At 30.8% G+C, this 18,750-nt stretch overlaps 1 protein-coding gene across 2 annotated transcripts; it reads left to right on the forward strand.

Annotated features, from left to right (window-relative positions):
- The first annotated feature begins 1,628 nt into the window (after positions 1-1,628).
- On the forward strand, positions 1,629-15,788 carry LOC143049684 (putative histone deacetylase 1-B). Of its 2 annotated transcripts, none has more exons than XM_076223349.1 (16): positions 1,629-1,767; positions 2,847-2,959; positions 3,309-3,426; positions 4,715-4,789; positions 5,832-5,970; positions 6,575-6,716; positions 7,171-7,263; positions 7,602-7,710; positions 8,127-8,267; positions 9,673-9,781; positions 10,069-10,127; positions 10,679-10,753; positions 13,103-13,252; positions 14,072-14,153; positions 14,481-14,512; positions 15,318-15,788. In XM_076223349.1, the coding sequence occupies exons 1-16, from the start codon at positions 1,722-1,724 to the stop codon at positions 15,392-15,394; spliced, it is 1,560 nt and encodes a 519-aa protein (XP_076079464.1). In that variant the 5' UTR covers positions 1,629-1,721; the 3' UTR covers positions 15,395-15,788. The 2 variants fall into 2 exon arrangements, with proteins under 2 accessions (XP_076079464.1, XP_076079473.1); XM_076223358.1 differs by having other exon boundaries at positions 14,075-14,153.
- Positions 15,789-18,750: the final 2,962 nt, after the last annotated feature.

The following is an 18,750-nucleotide window of genomic DNA, read 5'->3' on the forward strand; positions in this document are numbered from 1 at the left end:
CTTAGTATTTCAAATAAGATACACCTTTTCGATCTAATTTACATAATTATACGTCAATGACAATATAATATAGGAATACAATTAATACAGACATACATTAATACAATACAGACATTATACTCTGAATTAGCTGTCAGTAACTGCGAGTACTCTCATAGAAAGTCGTGTAGCAAGTTGAAATGAATATGTTAAGATGTTGAGCTGTATCAGTTTGGTTACAAAGTAATAGAAAATCCATTCTGTCTCCAATCTTCTATTCGGGCACTGTCGACAAGAACAGACATGTCTAGGAATATAAGCCGTCATCTACTGGATAGGAAATTGAAAAATTAATTTCTGATGCAAGCAATGTGTATATGGTATGTCTATAATGTATAAAATAATTATTATGCAAACAGAACAGTTTGAGGAATAAAATAACATTTTTAAAAAATCCAGATGGTTGTCTCATTGCCGTATACCAATATTTTTCCTTTATTGAGATGCCTGAGCCTCCATGTCTTGTTATGTTTGATTTTTATGGGTTGTTGTCACTTACCGTATACCCATACTTCTCCTTTTATTAAGATGCCTCCATGCCTTGCAGTTTGTTTGTTTTTGTTTGGTCTTATCTCATTGCCGTATTATCCATACTTCTCCTTTTATTAAGATGCCTTCATGTCTTGTAGTTTTTTTTATTTTGTTTAGTTGTTATCTCATTGTCGTATCCATACTCCGGGAGGTCCTTTTATGATGCCTCAGGGCCATGTCTTGTAGTTTTTTTATTTTGTTTGGTCTTATCTCATTGCCGTATATCCATACTACTGCTTTTATTAAGATGCCTCTTGCTTGTTTTTTTTATTTGTTTGTTTGTTATCTCATTTCCCATACTTCTCCTTTTATTAAGATGCCTCCATGTCTTGTAGATTTTTTATTTGTTTGGTTGTTATTTCACTGCCGTATATCCATACTTCTCCTTTTATCAAGATGCCTCCATGTCATTTTTTTTTTAATTTTGTTTGGTTGTTATCTCATTGCCGTATATCCATACTTCTCCTTTTATTAAGATTCCGCCATGTCTTGTAGTTTTTTATTTTGTTTGGTTGTTATCTCACTGCCGTATATCCATATTTCTCCTCTTATTAGATGCCTTCATGTCTTGTAGTTTTTTAGTCTGTTTGGTTGTTATCTCATTTCCGTATATCCATACTTCTCCTTTTATTAAGATGCCTCCGTGTCTTGTAGTTTTTTTTTTTAATTTTGTTTGGTTGTTATCTCATTGCCGTATATTCATACTTCTCCTTTTATTAAGATGCCTCCATGTCTATTGTTTTTTTTTTGTTTGATGGCCGGTTGTTGTCTCATTGTCGTATATCCATACTTCTCCTTTTATTAAGATGCCTCCATGTCTTGTTGTTCTGTTTTGTTCTGATGGCCAGTTGTTGTCTCATTGCCGTATATCCATGATACTTCTCCAAAATGCCTCCATCCCACAGTCTTGTGTTTTTATTCTTAAAAGTATTTATTCCTTTTGTTCTAATTTTAAATTCGATAAGGGGCTTATTATTCTTAAAATTAATCAATAAATTAAAATGTTTTCGTGGATACTCTAAATATTTAGTTTCGGATTCGTCAAAATTCCAATTAAATTTATTTTTAAAATTATTCCGGGAAGAACTATACTTGATTGTCGTTCGTTGTTAATAGAGGGCGCTGCAATTTAACATCGCTTGACTCGAACAATGGCCTCACAACACAGCAAGAAAAGAGTCTGTTATTATTACGATGGTATGTTCACAAACAATATTTTAGTTTTTGACCTCTCAACTATATCGATTGCTTCTTTAAGGGGACTGAAAGTGGTACTATACTCACTAAATAGGAAAAACTTTTGTTGGAAGCGTCCGTTCCCCTATGCAGGCCCCAAAAAGCCGCATACGTTTGGATGTAAAAATCTGAAATCATGTATTGCTAAATCATTTTTGATGTTAATTTATGATGAAAGACATATTATATTTGTTTTGGTATTTTTCCGAATTAATTAATTGCAGAAAAACACTAATTATACAAAATCGCGCCTATTTCCTTTGAAAAACTATGGAAGCCCATTTTCCCATGCTCGGCGTACGAAAGTGACAATTTTTTAAAAACTCTTTTATTTCTGTTAAAAATCGTTTTTGTCTGAATTATTTAAGGGAAAGAGCATTTTGCAACCCTTATGAGATGAAACAAGCATTTTATTACTTCTATTATCAATAGTTTTGAACTTGCTGATAAAACATTATAATTTAATCTATGGAAGCCCATTTTTCTTTTATATTTTATGCTGTAGTAGGGACCAAAGGACAAAGGATTGTGAAACTAAGATAAATAATGCAATGTCATTGTCTCCTCAAATTATTTTAGGGAAAGGGGTCTGATTTCAAATATGAATCTTTTATTTTTCTAACTCTTTGGTAGCTAATAATATGATTTTGACTATAAAATGAATTATTGTAAGCTGAAATTGAGGCTTGTTAATCAGACTCGAAATTTATAATAAAAAATTGAAACAAAATTTAAATAGAATTTTGTTTATACATGTACATGTATTTCGTTAAAACTGTAAGACCAAATAAATGATGAGGTTTTGAATAAGTAGATGACAGATACTAATTTTGTCAGAACTATGGACTTGTTTAATATGTCCAAAGTGAGGAGTTGGCTTGCTGAACTTTTCACAAACAATTCTTAGTGAAAACCATGCTCTAGCTTTTTTTAATGTCCTGAATTTTGAATAACCAATCTAATATTCTTGTACAGCTATTTTTTCATATTCAGTTTCTCACTTGAAAACTAATTGAATAATTAATATTTCCATTGAATAGGAGACATTGGAAATTACTACTATGGCCAAGGTCATCCCATGAAGCCACACAGAATACGTATGACACACAACCTTATACTTAATTATGGACTTTATAGGAAGATGGAAATTTATGTAAGTACAAGTATAAATAATGTTGATCAAAAAATTTTTGCAGCAGTCCCTAAAGTGTTGTTATAAGAGTCTCTACAAGTATAAATAATATTCCAAACTTTTTTTTCCCTTTCCTTCAAAACGATCTTCATTATGTGTTGTAAATAGTATTGTATTGTACACTACATTTATTTGACATAGTTTATTAAGATTTTGGTGGATGACATTGTGACCCACAATCTTCTCAGTTATTTTTCTCAGAGCATTTGTGCGTTAATTGATGTCTATGTAGTTTTTCATATTAAACAGAAAAATGAAGTGACGCAGATCTAGAAAAGTTTTTTTTTTATAAATTATTATTTTTTAACAGAGACCACACAAAGCCACACAAGAAGAAATGACAAAGTTCCACAGTGATGACTACATCAAGTTTTTACGAAGTATAAGACCAGATAACATGTCAGACTACAACAAACAGATGCAGCGATGTAATAATATATAATGTTATAACTTTATCTCTCTTAAATAACATCTCTACAGTATAGCCTTTTGAAGCTAATGCGGCAAAAAGCAAACATCAATCAATTAAAAAATCGTCTTTTAATTCAATGCTTAAAATAAGTTGTAACAGTTCAAGAGTTATGCCCCTTTACAGTAACAAATGGAAAAATTGTTGAGTGTTTCTGTTTTGTTCTATTACTTTAGTTTGCCTTAATCAAATGTTATGTAACTTATACCCAATGCTTTTTACAACAAAAATCAGATCAAGTACAAAGGAGAAGGTTCACGAAGGGTCAAAATTGGCCCTAAATTTTTAATGTTTTTTAAATCCGGGCAACAAAATTACAAATTTCAAATAGAAATACTTGTGATAATACTATCAAGACTAAAATATTGGCACCTTTCTTTCAAGTTTTTGAAGCTATGACCCCTGAAACATACATTATTTGTATTTTAGGTCGATTTTGGTCAATTTTGTCCAAAATTTTAATTGTTTTTGGCATAATTAACCTTGGCCGTCATCCACGATCCAAAAAGTTTTTATATTGATGAATTCTATATTAAATTTGGAATCTTTTGGTTACAAAGCATTTTGGATCGTAGGCCAAATTTTTCTAAAGCTTTTAGGTCTGAAAATTGCCCAAAATCCTTATAATTTGACAAAATGTCCAAAATAGGCCTAATTTAGAGAGTATTATGTACTTTTAAAAAAAGAACTGATTTATTTAGCATTAAGACTTTTGAAATAGACCCATTTACGAACCAATTTGTGAACTTTTTGGTGTTTTATGATATTTAAGGCCATTTTGGGCCATAAGTGAATCTTGTCCTTTGGGCAGTGTCATTTTTTCTACAGTTCTGGAATTCATATGTCCCTTTCGAACATTATATGCAAGTGGGGGCATCATCTGTGTCCCATTGTGTGACACATTCACCATTTATCCATCATGTCCATGATGTTCATACTGGTTAAAGTTTTACTTTTAACAAATTAAATTTTAAATGACAAAGAATAAAAAATTTTCAACTAAAATTAAATACTATATGTGTGAATTACAAAGTTATTAAGTAAATTTAATCGTCTGAAAAAATTGTCTACAGAATAGTTGCTCTCATTTCAGTACTTATTTTTTGTTAAAACGTAAATTCAAAGCTGAACATTATTGAAGGCCATAGCAAGTAAGTGTACTGAAAGTTTTTATGAATACTTTCATAATACCAGTCAATTGTACTAATGTAAATAAATGTAAATTATAAGATCTATAAATCTTTCAGTTAACGTTGGAGAAGATTGTCCTGTATTTGATGGAATGTATGAGTTCTGTCAGCTGTCAACTGGTGGCTCTGTAGGTTAGTATTAAATACTCTGACAAGTTAACATTGGAGATGATTGCCCTATTTTTGATTTGATGGAATGTATGAATTCTGTAGATTAATATTACATATACTCTGACAAGAACAAATTTCTTGTTTTAACATTTTTGAAAATTATATTTAAGAAGTAATTGTGCATATTTAAAGTACTAAAACCATTATCTCTGAGTGCAGTATAGTGAACCTGTACCATCAAATGTAGTACATTTATAAGGGTACTCTGGCATGTGGTGGCCTTTTTAGGACTTTCTATCTATAGGAATGTAATAGCTCAATAAACTAATATAGTAAATGGAAATTGTCTTCCCAGAATTTCAAATTGGAAAAATAACTATTTGTAATGAATTCCTAAATGTTATAGTTGAAACTTGCATGTATAGCATTATATTTTCTAAAGTATTCATAATTTTGAATTTAAGAATTTGAAATTAGGTGCCCTAATAAATATAAAGTATAAATAGACAACTTTCGAGTTCGATGCATTTCCGTCCAAAACCTTTGTTTTAGTGAACGTCACTCGTGCGTTTAGGTGCGTCATGACTTCCACTTCAATGTTGAGCGAGTGGTTGAAAAACTATAAAGTTATATTGCACGAATAATTCGGCAAATCAAACTCTCATAATTGACAATCTGCACTGCTGTCATTAGGGAATTGTGATTAGTTACCTACGGAACAAATATTATTTCTAGTTTACACTGCACAATGACGATCACTTAGACGCTTGATGAACGTTTATAGTGCAGGGATACAGGCGAGCCCATCTATCTGGTAAATGACGTCACAAAGGCGCGACAAATTGATGAGTTTTTTCCGGTGATGGATGAACTCGAAAGTGGTCTATTGCTTTATATGAATTAGCACAATCAATCTGTTTATTATAATTAAATTCAGCCAATTGTAGTATACATGTATACAAATTTGACATGGTGTTATAAAATGTACACTACAAAAACTTTTTATGATTGTTAATAACTATGCTCTAACAGTCACTCACATATTTTTATTTTCTGATTACAGCTGGAGCAGTAAAATTAAACAAACAAGCAGCAGATATTGCTATTAACTGGGCTGGTGGACTTCATCATGCTAAGAAATCAGAAGCTTCAGGGTTCTGTTATGTCAATGATATCGTACTGGCTATCTTAGAACTACTGAAGTAAGTTTTGTCAAATATAACATCAAGATATTTTTGAATATATTTATTTATAGTGGATTGGGAAACAAGTTTTGCAATTTTTATTAATCCCTTTCCACTTTGCGGGTGTGAGTGCTGCCTTGTAGCGGCATTAGCCTACTCTTTTTCGAAATCTACAAGGGTGTCTTTAACGTGCAAGAGATATGGCTCTCTCTTAACACGGGTCAGCCATTAAGATATTATACCTTCTTATTCATTTTCCACAGATGATAAAAGTTAAAGAGTTTCAATATTATAACTTAGTGGACTTGGAAAATGATTGATAAAAAAGAAACAATAATGTTTTCATTTTCTTTTTGTCAATTTGAGGCAGTACAAGCTACAAAATATAAACCTTAATTCCATAATAAAACCTAACAATTTGTGAAAAATGGCAACCATAAATCTGCATTTTTTTTGGTGGAAAATATTCATAATGTTAAGAAATGAAATGATAAAAAATTCTGAATATACAATTGAAATATAGTTAATCAAAGCAGATTAGAACCTTGTTGCTAATAACATTATTTTAAGAGTCACTGCAATACAGATTCATCATTTATCTTTCATGTTTACATCTTTACAGATATCACCAGCGTGTTCTGTATGTAGATATTGATATACATCATGGTGACGGTGTAGAAGAAGCATTTTATACAACAGATAGAGTTATGACTGTCTCATTTCACAAATACGGGGAATATTTTCCTGGAACAGGTGACCTGAGGGTGAGTACAGACAATGTTCTCGTATTTGGACTAAATGGACATGGCAAGCTGAATTTTTAACTTTTTAGCTACACTGGACACATGAGTATGACCCAAGACTGTGTTCTTTATCTTTTAAAAACTGCAATATGGAGTGCAAAGAATACCAGTTAAAAAGTTGTTGTTGGTCCAGGCTAAGGATCAAAACCCTGGCACTTGAGGCAAGCAAAAAACCCACAAGGAGGTTCTATTTTGGATTTGGATATGAACTGTTATAATATATCTACACTTCATATATACATTAAAAAGCAAATTACTACATTTTAAAAAGGAGTATTTTAATTATTTAAGTAGATATACATGTACATGTATTGTATTGGTGTTTTGTCTGGTTTGTTGTGTTGTCAAATATTTTTGTTAATCCATGTTATTTTATTTATGAATCGTGTGATTACTGTTGTAAATATCTTTGTAGGATATAGGTGCAGGGAAAGGTAAATATTATGCTGTAAACTTCCCACTGAGAGATGGTATAGATGACGATTCATACGAGTCTATATTTAAACCAGTAAGTATACTGAAGAATTTGTATATTTAGAACTATTTTGATACTTCATGTTATGGAGCTACTTTGAGCAGGATAACTTTTGCAATACTTGCTTAGCTTATCTTTATTACTGTAAGCTACGGTACACCTTAAAAAGATGATGGAGTCAACTAAACCTGCTAAATGGATGAAATAATGAGGATAATTTTTATGATAAAGTTAAATTGTAACAAATAGAACTTAGATACACACCCTTTGTTCTGTTCTTTATATATTATTTTTGTCTTAAATTTATAAATTAAAAAAAAATGTGTAACTATTCTGAACTTACCTTTAATTGATATAAACATTAATTACAGGTGATGACTAAAGTAATGGAGATGTACCAACCTAGTGCAATTGTACTGCAGTGTGGAGCTGATTCCCTGTCTGGTGATAGACTGGGATGTTTCAACCTTACACTGAAAGGTAAGCTAGTAAAATGTCATATTTGGGAAAGAAAAACTGATACCAGATATATCAGGCTAGCAAATGTTCAGTTGTTTAACTGTCTTAATTATGATACTTGAATTTAATAAACATTTTAAAATCTTAAAAAATAATTGATGTAGATAATAGTTGTGGTGATTTAGAGTAATGTTACAAACGAATGTTTGGTTTTGTTCTCTTGTGTTGATGGGTTTCCATCTCATTGATGTAGACCTCACTTATTTTGTTATAAGTTAATTAATCAACAGTTTATGACTTCAAAATTAGCAGATGCTAAGATTGTGCCTTCTTTCTTTAGATGACCGAATGTACAAAGCTAGTTGTAAAGTATTTATGTGCCAGTTTAAAAAAGTAGCATGAATTGATTCTATGTATTTTGATTGACTACATTTTAGGACATGGAAAGTGTGTAGAGTTTATGAAGAAATGGAACTTGCCTTTGTTATTACTGGGAGGTGGAGGATATACAATCAGAAATGTAGCCAGATGTTGGACATATGAAACATCATTAGCACTTGGTGCAGATGTAGCTAACGGTAAATTAAGAATGATGTGAAACACCAACAATTTCTTGAAGTTGCTTAAAGATGAAAACATTGTAAACTATTTTTGTCCTAGATTTATTTTCATGGAAGTAACAGGTTTGAATTTATTTATGGCCAGGATTTTTTTAATTTGTTGGTTTACGGATCCGCCGACCCGATTTTGCCGATTTCCAGAATAAAAATAAAATTGACTTTTCATGATTTTTTATTCCCGTTGACCCTAACAAATGCATTGTCCCTGAAAAATAATTAAAATAATCTTTTTTTATGAAATGAAATGCATTAATCACTAACAAAATTGATAACCCTTTCTGTTGTGAAAAAATAAAACTATCAGTTTATGTTTCTAAAAATAGATAAATCAATTATAACTGATCTTGAAATGCTGTTTGCGCAAATAATTTTGCGGAACAAAACTTGTGTTTAAAACCAATTACACAATAAGTTCGTTTCCCTTATTTGTCAGTCTGTAAGATGCATCATCTCATAGAAATAGACTTGTCCAAATGTGGACAGGGTGAAGACATCAAGTTAAAGTACTTAATATTAACAAATCATTTGGAATTTTCTTGTTTCATAGATAATAAAAAAATATCATCCATTTTGATAAAAAACGGGAATGCAAGACAACAGATTAACCTGATAATCTCGTTTTTCCAGTGGACGAGTCTATTAGGTTTTTGACACGTGTGTTGAAACTTATTTTCATACGATGTTTTAAAATTTTTTTCTATTAGTTTTCGTGCTTGAAGATCATTATTCACCAAGTTTTCTGGAATTGATTAAGAGGTACGCGAATCTGTTTTTCTTGTTTCTGAAATGACGATTTAATTTCGTCTTTGTCCGTGAACCTGCCTTTTTTTACTGTAAATTATTAGACAATGTCATACGATGTTTATAACAGCTGAGCAATAATATTTCATCGAACTAAAATTTAAGAAATGATGGTAAAATAGCATAACAAACATACTGTTAGAAAGGTGATATATATATATATATATTGGCATATTTTTCTGTCTTCAAAAATGATTTTTTTTTCTCTTTTTTTTTCCCCGACTGACCAACCCGACTTTTTTATGGGGAAAATCCGTATCCAACAAATTAAAAAAACCATGGCCTAATGAAAAAAAAAAAGAAAGAAGAATTAAGACATCTGTAAATTTTGATTTAACTTTCAGAGATGTGTCTGTTGAACTGCATGTGAAAAAGAAAATGTCAACTCTGATGTAGAATATTAGCAACTGGAAAATATTTTTTGCAATTCATATTTATTGAACTGCATGAAATCATGATATTTTCAATGTAAACCTTTCAGAACTTTATTATATATTTAATACATGTACTTAACATTGACTTGAGTGGCTTTCATAAATTACATTATTTTTGATGATTTCAGAATTGCCATATAATGATTACTTTGAATATTATGGACCAGACTTCAAATTAAATCTCAGTCCATCAAACATGGCTAACCAGAACACTGGAGAATATTTAGACAAAATCAAGTAAGTTTTAATGTGAAATTGTGATTAACTTTTATTTTAAAATGCCTTGAATATTTAAACAAAGGTTTTCTGCATATTGGATATTAAACAATAAAATAGTAAAACACAGTCCTTGGCGTAACACTTTTAGGATTTTATATGAAAAGTTCTGCGGTTTGATTAAATCTCATTTAATAAATGTATGATATCAATGTAACTATGTAAAACATTTTCACAATTGATTAACTATTATCAACAAAACTACAGTAAACAAACAACATGGTGTATTACTGTTGATTTTATTTTAGGACAAGATTGTTTGAAAACCTTAGGATGTTACCTCATGCTCCCGGTGTCCAGATGCAAGGTAAGATCACTAGATAAATGATGAGGAATTGCTTGTATGCTAAATATCAATGATAGCTGATACTGTTAGATATACTTTTAACAATTACCTTATATTTTTGGAAATTACACTGTAAAAAATTATCTAACATTAAGAAAACACCATTCTTGTTTTCTGAACTCATGATATTGAATTTCATTCTTTATTAAAGTATTTTTTTGGTGAATGTTGGAAGATGAACACGACTAGCTTCATTAAGTCCAGTTAAGAATCAAATACAGCATTTGCATAATAATATAAAAGCCAAGGCTTATAGATGTGTATTGGAAGAATGATTGGTGGATTTGATTAATTGGTTGACTCATGTCCCTTGGCAAGTATTTCATGCCTATTTTTCGGTCAATTATGAAGCTGCACATTTTGAAAAATATGAAAAGGTTCCAAGACTTCTTTATATCTTAAGATATTTTTTAAATCAGGATAATTTAATGGAAATAACTTGATGAAAATTGAACAGTATAATTTTTGAAGTTTTGTAAGCTAGCTTATTCAGCCGTTCTGTTATATTTTAGCCATTCCTGAAGACGCTTTGAATGATGAAAGCAATGAAGATGAAGACAAAGACAACACTGATGAAAGAATTTCAAGTATGTACATATAAAACATGTCAGATTTATATCAGATTAATGAGTTTCACAATGATTTTAAAAAATATTTAAAGAAAAAAACATGCAATGGACTTAGTAAAGTCCCATATATTGTATAAAACGAAAAAGTGAGTAGAAAAATAACAGGATAAGAAATTATTGTGAATATCTCAAAATTGAATCTTTAATATAAAATTTAAAATGTTAAAAATAAAATGTGAATTTGGTGCTTAATTATGAAAATATATGATTCACAAAAATAAGTTGTTTAACAGTATAGGATCAATGTTTTTATACGACCGCAAACATTTTAATTTTTCGTCGTATATTGCTATCACGTTGGTGTCGTCGTCGTTGTCCGAATACTTTTAGTTTTCGCACAATAACTTTAGTAAAAGTGAATAGAAATCTATGAAATTTTAACACAAGCTTATGACCACAAAAGGAAGGTTGGGATTGATTTTGGGAGTTTTGGTCCCAACATTTTAGGAATTAGGGGCCAAAAAGGGCCCAAATAAGCATTTTCTTGGTTTTCGCACTATAACTTTAGTTTAAATAAATTGAAATCTATGAAATTTTGACACAAGGTTTATGACCACAAAAGGAAGGTTGGGATTGATTTTGGGAGTTTTTGGTTCCAACAGTTTAGGATTTAGGGGCCAAAAAAGGGCCCAAATAAGCATTATTCTTGGTTTTCGTACATTAACTTTAGTATAAGTAAATAGAAATCAATGAAATTTAAACACAAGGTTTATGACCACAAAAGGAAGGTTGGGATTGATTTTGGGAGTTTTGGTCCCAACAGTTTAGGAATTAGGGGCCAAAAAGGGGCCCAAATAAGCATTATTTTTGGTTTTCGCACCATAACTTTAGTATAAGTAAATAGAAATCTATGAAATTTAAACACAAGGTTTATGACCATAAAAGGAAGGTTGGGTTTGATTTTGGGAGTTTTGGTCCCAACAGTTTAGGAATAAGGGGCCCTAAGGGTCCAAAATTGAACTTTGTTTGATTTCATCAAAAATTGAATAATTGGGGTTCTTTGATATGCCGAATCTAACTGTGTATGTAGATTCTTAATTTTTGGTCCCGTTTTCAAATTGGTCTACATTAAGGTCCAAAGGGTCCAAAATTAAACTTAGTTTGATTTTAACAAAAATTGAATCCTTGTGGTTCTTTGATATGCTGAATCTAAAAATGTACTTAGATTTTTGATTATTGGCCCAGTTTTCAAGTTGGTCCAAGTCGGGGTCCAAAATTTAACTTTGTTTGATTTCATCAAAAATTGAATAATTGGGGTTCTTTGATATGCCAAATCTAACTGTGTATGTAGATTCTTAACTTTTGGTCCCGTTTTCAAATTGGTCTACATTAAAGTCCAAAGGGTCCAAAATTAAACTAAGTTTGATTTTAACAAAAATTGAATTCTTGGGCTTTTTTGATATGCTGAATCTAAACATATACTTAGATTTTTGATTATGGGCCCAGTTTTCAAGTTGGTTCAAATCAGGATCCAAAATTATTATATTAAGTATTGTGCAATAGCAAGAAATTTTCAATTGCACAGTATTCAGCAATAGCAAGAAATCTTCAATTGCACAGTATTGTGCAATAGCAAGCAATTTTCAATTGCACAGTATTGTGCAATAGCAAGAAATCTTCAATTGCACAGTATTGTGCTATGGCAAATATTTTCAATTGCACAGTATTGCGCAATAGCAAAAAATATCTAATTGCACAATATTGTGCAATAGCAAGAAATTTTCAATTGGAGTTATCTTTCTTTGTCCAGAATAGTAGTTGAATCAACTTAAATCATTGTTTTATACAATATACAATGTATATTCACTTTTACTACCAAAGGGGGATGTGAAAAAAAAAATGTGGGGGGGGGGGGGTTAAATTTTTCTCATTTCAGATTTCTTAAATAAAAAGAAAATTTCTTCAAACATTTTTTTGAGAGGATTAATATTCAACAGCATAGTGAATTGCTCAAAGGCAAAAAAAAAATTTTAAGTTCATTAGACCACATTCATTCTGTGTCAGAAACCTATGCTATTTAATCACAATCCAAATTTAGAGCTGAATCCAGCTTAAATGTTGTGTCCATACTTGCCCCAACTGTTCAGGGTTCAACCTCTGCGGTCGTATATAGCTGCGCCCTGCGGAGCATCTGGTTTCCCTTATAATGATCAGGAATATAGTTATATAGTTTTCAGTGTTGAAGAGTTGTAAAAGTTATAAAGGTTTTTCTATCAAATTGTTTGAATATTTTCAGTCCCAGTCAGTGACAAGAGGATAGCTTGGGATGAAGATTTCTCTTTCATACTTATTTATATATATTTTCAGTCCGAGCCAGTGACAAGAGAATAGCTTGTGATGAAGATTTCTCTGACAGTGAAGACGAAGGTGAAGGAAGCAGAAAAGATAAACAAAATTATAAACCCAAATCTAAACGACCAAGAACAGATGATGATAAAAATAACTCTTCAGAGAAAGGTAAGACAGGCTACAAATATAAACATCTCTGCACTTATAATATAGTTTCACCTGAATTGTGTAAACATGTGCACAGTTGGGAAATTTAATTAAAGCATCCTTGCTCTTCAAAAATGCTAAAATTACCATTGATACATTTTCTAACGTTCATTTCGAGTATTTTCTTGAAGAAATAATGTGGAGAGAGCTACTTAAACTCAATCGTGCTTTGTAAATGCACACAAACTTTACATATATCCGGTTATGGTCCATTTTTGACGATTGTCAAGTGAACATCCGGTAGTAGGAAAATGTGTTTTTCAAAAACAAAAGTAAATATTTTGACATCTTTATTTTGCATAAATAAAGAGTCATAAGGCAGATATTAGTACACTGATGCACTGCCAAATTAACAGTTTATGTCAGAACTTTATATTTTTATCAAAGAAAGTTTAATATCGTGTTTTTTTAATGTCAATCATTGGGATGGCCAACTGATTACCATAAATGTCTTTTGTCTATTTATGTCTGGCTGGCTAAAGATAGTTTTGGAAACCCTGGTTGAGATTGTAATCAGATGTACTTTAGATAACACTAGCACTTATTAAAGTTTTTTTATGATTCTTGTAATTGATGGCCAGTCTTCTGTGTGAGCTCTAACCTTTAATATATCTAGGCTGTGACATATTTAAAAGGGCTTGCTGTACCAAAGTTTTGCTCTTTTTTTTTTTAAATTAGATAAAAAAAAATATCTGTGCCTTTCTCTCCTTGAAAAAACTTGTATACCACTGCCACTCTCTTACTCAAATTTCTTAGTAATATTTACTGTTTATTCTTCAGCAGAAACACAGGAAGAAAAGAAGGAAGTTAAAAAGGAAACAACAGAGACAAAAGAAGAAACAAAAGCAACACAAGAAAAAACGTAAGTTATTCTATGTCTTTTGAAAGCTGTATGAGACACATGATATTATGAATAAGTGCGTCTTTGGTTCTACTTAATTAACTAGAAGATGTTTTAAATCTTAGACCAGATCTTTTGATTTCTATTGCAATATTTGCATACATATTTAAGTTGTGTACATCATAGTTAAAAAAAAACCCACATCATTGCAGAAAAGTTTTATGCAGATTTTTACAACTTTCTTGATACAGCAGGTCTTTATTATTCAGCATTGTATTAAACAGAGAATTTTGTTCTTATAGTTATCAAATTATCAAAAGTAATGCTTATGAAAAAAATGTATTTCAGGGAAGAAAAAACAGAAACAGTGGACAAAAAAGGTAAGCAAAATTAATTGAATACAATATTAGCTTATAATATTTAATAGTAACGTCATGAATTTAGAAAAAAAATGATATCTTTTTGTTTACATGTTTGCATCAATAAACATGATGCATGGGTGGGTACAATTAATTAATGATATTTGAAAAGTTCCATAACTGAATATTTCTTTTATGACAATGGATAAACATTCCAAATTAACCTTGAAGATATAATTATTCAGTCATGTGTCAGTTGTATGTGTCATTCACCAGCAAAAACTTTATTGACTAAGTTGTCTTTAATGGTAATAAAGCTGATGACTTTACACGTCCGCTTGAGAAATTGGGGTATCTTTTCATTGCTTCCTGTAAACAGCTAACCAAGCAGACTTTAAAATCATTTAGCTGAAGTTGATTTTCTTTCTTCTCTAAATCTTATAGTGTACATATAAGGTGACTACTCAATGAATACTGCATACCTCTACCTTAAGTTAAGATAAACCTAATTCATAGAAATTTTCTAAAATGAATCCTATTTATTTGTGCAAATCAAAATGGAAAAATGTAAACTTTATTACAGACAACACTTCACAAGTATAATCTGTTCTTATTTCTGAATGTTTTTTTACTTCTAAGGAACTACACAAACTAAGATGTAATTAATGTTTACGTATAAAATATTCTTATGTGTGTGGAACCATGAGTTTTTAGAAGTTGTGTTTCATGAAGAGAAGCTGTATTTAGGCAAATGATTACTATATAATAGCCACACAGATAAAAAGTTGACAGATTTGCTCATGAAATTGTTTATTTTTGTTTTCAGAAAAATCTCCACCAGCTAAATCAGAAACTCCTGAATCAGCACCTAAAGAAGACACGGTTACTAAAATGGACATATAAATCTAGGTTGTGTATTCTTCTGACTGGAGGCCATTTTCTCATCGCATCATTCATCATTACATGACAGACTTATGTGCAATTTCAAATGGACAAGATATAGTTATAAAAAAAACGAACTGAGCTATTATGATTATTACAGGGATAAAAATAACAATGAATGAAGACAAATATTTATCTACATTTTTTACTCAATTTTAATTCACCATCATGATACCATCTTATTTCCATGGACTATTATGATTTAAGTATTTAAGTTCACATGCTAGCTATTGAAAGTATTTATCATCAAAATCATAAGTCCATTACACGGAAATAGAAAACTGTAATTTATTGTCAACATTTTAATTTTATATGAATTTTGTACATGTGAAAGAAATAAATTGTACTGAACCGACTTGTCTATTTTGATTTTTTAAGATGTTTTATGTAATGCATTTACCAAGTTAGAAAAAGTCACAGAATAATTGTTATTAATTTTGAAAAAGGAACAAAATCATACTTTCAATGTCAACTGGTTTCAAAAAGGATAAGATTTACATTGTGTGCTCAAGAAATTATGATCTGAGGTATTATGATTTCATTTTTACATTCAATAGTTTTAAAAAAAGTTGTCATATCATACTTCCCAAAGTTGGTTTCTGTTATCTAATTAACAAAACACAGATCAAGTTTGCCCCAACCAAATGATATGAAACGAATATATAATGCTCATTACCACAGAACAGATCAAGTTTGAATTTTGGTGGCGTAACTTTAATTGTTTCAAAGTTATGTCCCATTACAAATGGAAAAATTGCTAATTTTTTTGTTTCCATTCTCTTACTTAAGTTTGCCTCAATCAAATGTTATGAAACTTATACACAATGCTGATAACTACAAATACAGACCAAATTTGAAGTTTAATTGTGTCCTTTTTTACTGTTCTAGAGTTATTCCCTTTACAAATGGAAAAATTGCTGGTTTTTTTGTTACTGTTCTACTTGTTACTAATACATGTACCGGTACTTAAGTTTGCCTGAACTAAATGTTATGAAACTTATACACAAAACTTACTACCATAAAAAAGATTTGATAAGGTCCTAAAATGACCCCCTTTTTCAGCTTAAACTTCAAATAAGGATTTATTGACCACTATCAAAATGATTCATAGCTAATATAGTTACTAAAAAGAAAATAAGTCCTTTTGTTGAAAATTTACATTCCTGCGTTTTATTTATGACGTCACAAATAGTACTTATCTTGATTTTCCACGTAAAATCAATGAAAATGGGTAAATTTCCATCAATTATTGGACAGGAAACCGAGCGCATACCTTGACAACGATCTTTTAAAATAATGTGTGTAAAGACATTTTCATGTCTACCTTGCATATTAAGTTTGTTGACACCTGTGCTCCATGTTTCCTTGTCCTAAATGTGGTTGAAATTCGGCTGATTTTGTCAAATTTTGTCAAAATATCTTATTTTGACCTATTTGGATGTAAAAATCAACGCTTCATAATAAAACTTCTACAAAATTAGTTCTATTTAACTTTCTCACATGTCTTAAAGGTGAAATGCAAAGGTTTTTAAAAACTTCAAACATTTTTCATCTTGTTACATTGATTTAATAATCATTTGGCCCCTTGCCGAACTTACTCCTTCGGATAGCGACACTTATTATTTGGTATGAGAAACCCTCGAAATCTTTCTGATTCAAATGTAAAATAGGAGATGCATTAGTGCATTATGCAATAAAGAAATTGTTTGGTTTTGATGAAAATGGTAGAGATGTACAAACACTCAATCACTACATCAAGCCATGCGTCAGTAGGATTTTCCATAGTCCAAATGGTGTAGATTTAAGGAACTATACAACAATGTACAGCCTTCAACATTAAAAAAACACTGGACTAACATACAGTCCCAATTAAAAGGCCCTGACATGACAAAATGTGAAATAAACTAAAATCCAGATATCTAACAAAACAATTCAGCAATACAGATATAGCACACAGCAATCAACAATAGCCACTTCATAACAGGATCCAAATATAGGACAGACACATTGTGGCAGTGGTGTAACAGCACAACTTTTAAGAACAAACTATAATAATCAGTTGGAAAGTTATGTTCTGATTATAAGGTTTTCTCCATGCTGATATTTTGCAACTTTTATTTAAGGAAATTGGATAATCACTTGCTGTAAATTCAGAAATTAAGGAATGTATCTCCCTTATGCAGAGCTCTGGTTCCTTGCCTGGCTTTGGCTAGTCTTTTTCTCCTCTGGTTTATAGCTCTTGATCCTTTTAATAAGCTTTGGATTCTCAAATATTTTGGCCTCGAGCATCACTGAAGAGACATTGATTGTCGAAATGTGCATCTGGTTCAGAAACATTGGTAACGTTTAAGTTATTGCAAGGTCTTAAATAATGTGAATGGTTGAATATGACAATAATTAAAATGCCTTCTGATATCTATTTTAAAATACATACATCTATATTGAGCTTTTTTACAAAGTGGAATTGATGTTAAAAGTGCAGAGAAAACCTATGAAATGAACATATTGAGCATTTCATTATTATTGCACAATAATCCGTGAGGTATTATAAATATCTGCAGAATTAAAACACTGATGGAAGTTTACAATCTGATTAAGATTCTACTATACATGGATAAAAATAAGATGTGGTATGATTGCTAGAGGGACAACTTTACATCAGAGACCAAATGATATGTTAACTATGGGTCCATGTATGACCTTCAACAATGAGCAAAGCCTATACCACATAGCCAGCCATAAAAGACCTTCAAATGACAGATGAGAAAAATAATGGCCTGATGTATGTACAAAACAATGGAGGAAAAACAAATATGATATAAAACAGCAACAAACAATAACCACTGAATTACAGGCTCCTGACCTACAGTGTATAATTTGTTGAATTTGGTTTGTCTGTATTTGATACTTTTTTTAATAAATGTACAGCCAAATCTAATATTTTTATACTATAAAACAGGTGAACTATCAGACTGTCAATGAAGGATAACTATTTTTTACTATAATAAGAAAGAGCTGTGATATTTAAAATGTTCCTTCTATAGTCTCGACTCATCAGATTTAACATTCAAAGTTTTGTTTTTCTGTACTGCATGTATATCACATATCTGATAACACTATATAAAAGTAAGAAGATGAGGTATGTTAGCCAATTAGACAACTCTCAGAGACAAAATGATGTATAATCGCTGTCAGCTGAAATTCGTAGCGGTTATCGGTAAAAATAATCTAAACTATCAACCACGTTCACTCGTGATATAGTTTTTCACATTCCATTCATAAATCGCCAAAAGAAAAGCCACTACTGACCTACCTTT

Source organism: Mytilus galloprovincialis, chromosome 1 (assembly GCF_965363235.1).
Source record: "Mytilus galloprovincialis chromosome 1, xbMytGall1.hap1.1, whole genome shotgun sequence".
Classification (NCBI taxonomy): domain Eukaryota; kingdom Metazoa; phylum Mollusca; class Bivalvia; order Mytilida; family Mytilidae; genus Mytilus; species Mytilus galloprovincialis.

What these genes read in the sequence shown, in the direction of transcription:
- LOC143049684 (XM_076223349.1), top strand. Translation starts at nt 1,722, where the DNA reads ATGGCCTCACAACACAGCAAGAAAAGAGTCTGTTATTATTACGATG. An exon ending in GCTATCTTAGAACTACTGAA is followed by an intron (nt 5,971 to 6,574) that starts GTAAGTTTTGTC and finishes ACATCTTTACAG; the next exon opens with ATATCACCAGCGTGTTCTGT. An exon ending in CTGGAACAGGTGACCTGAGG is followed by an intron (nt 6,717 to 7,170) that starts GTGAGTACAGAC and finishes ATATCTTTGTAG; the next exon opens with GATATAGGTGCAGGGAAAGG.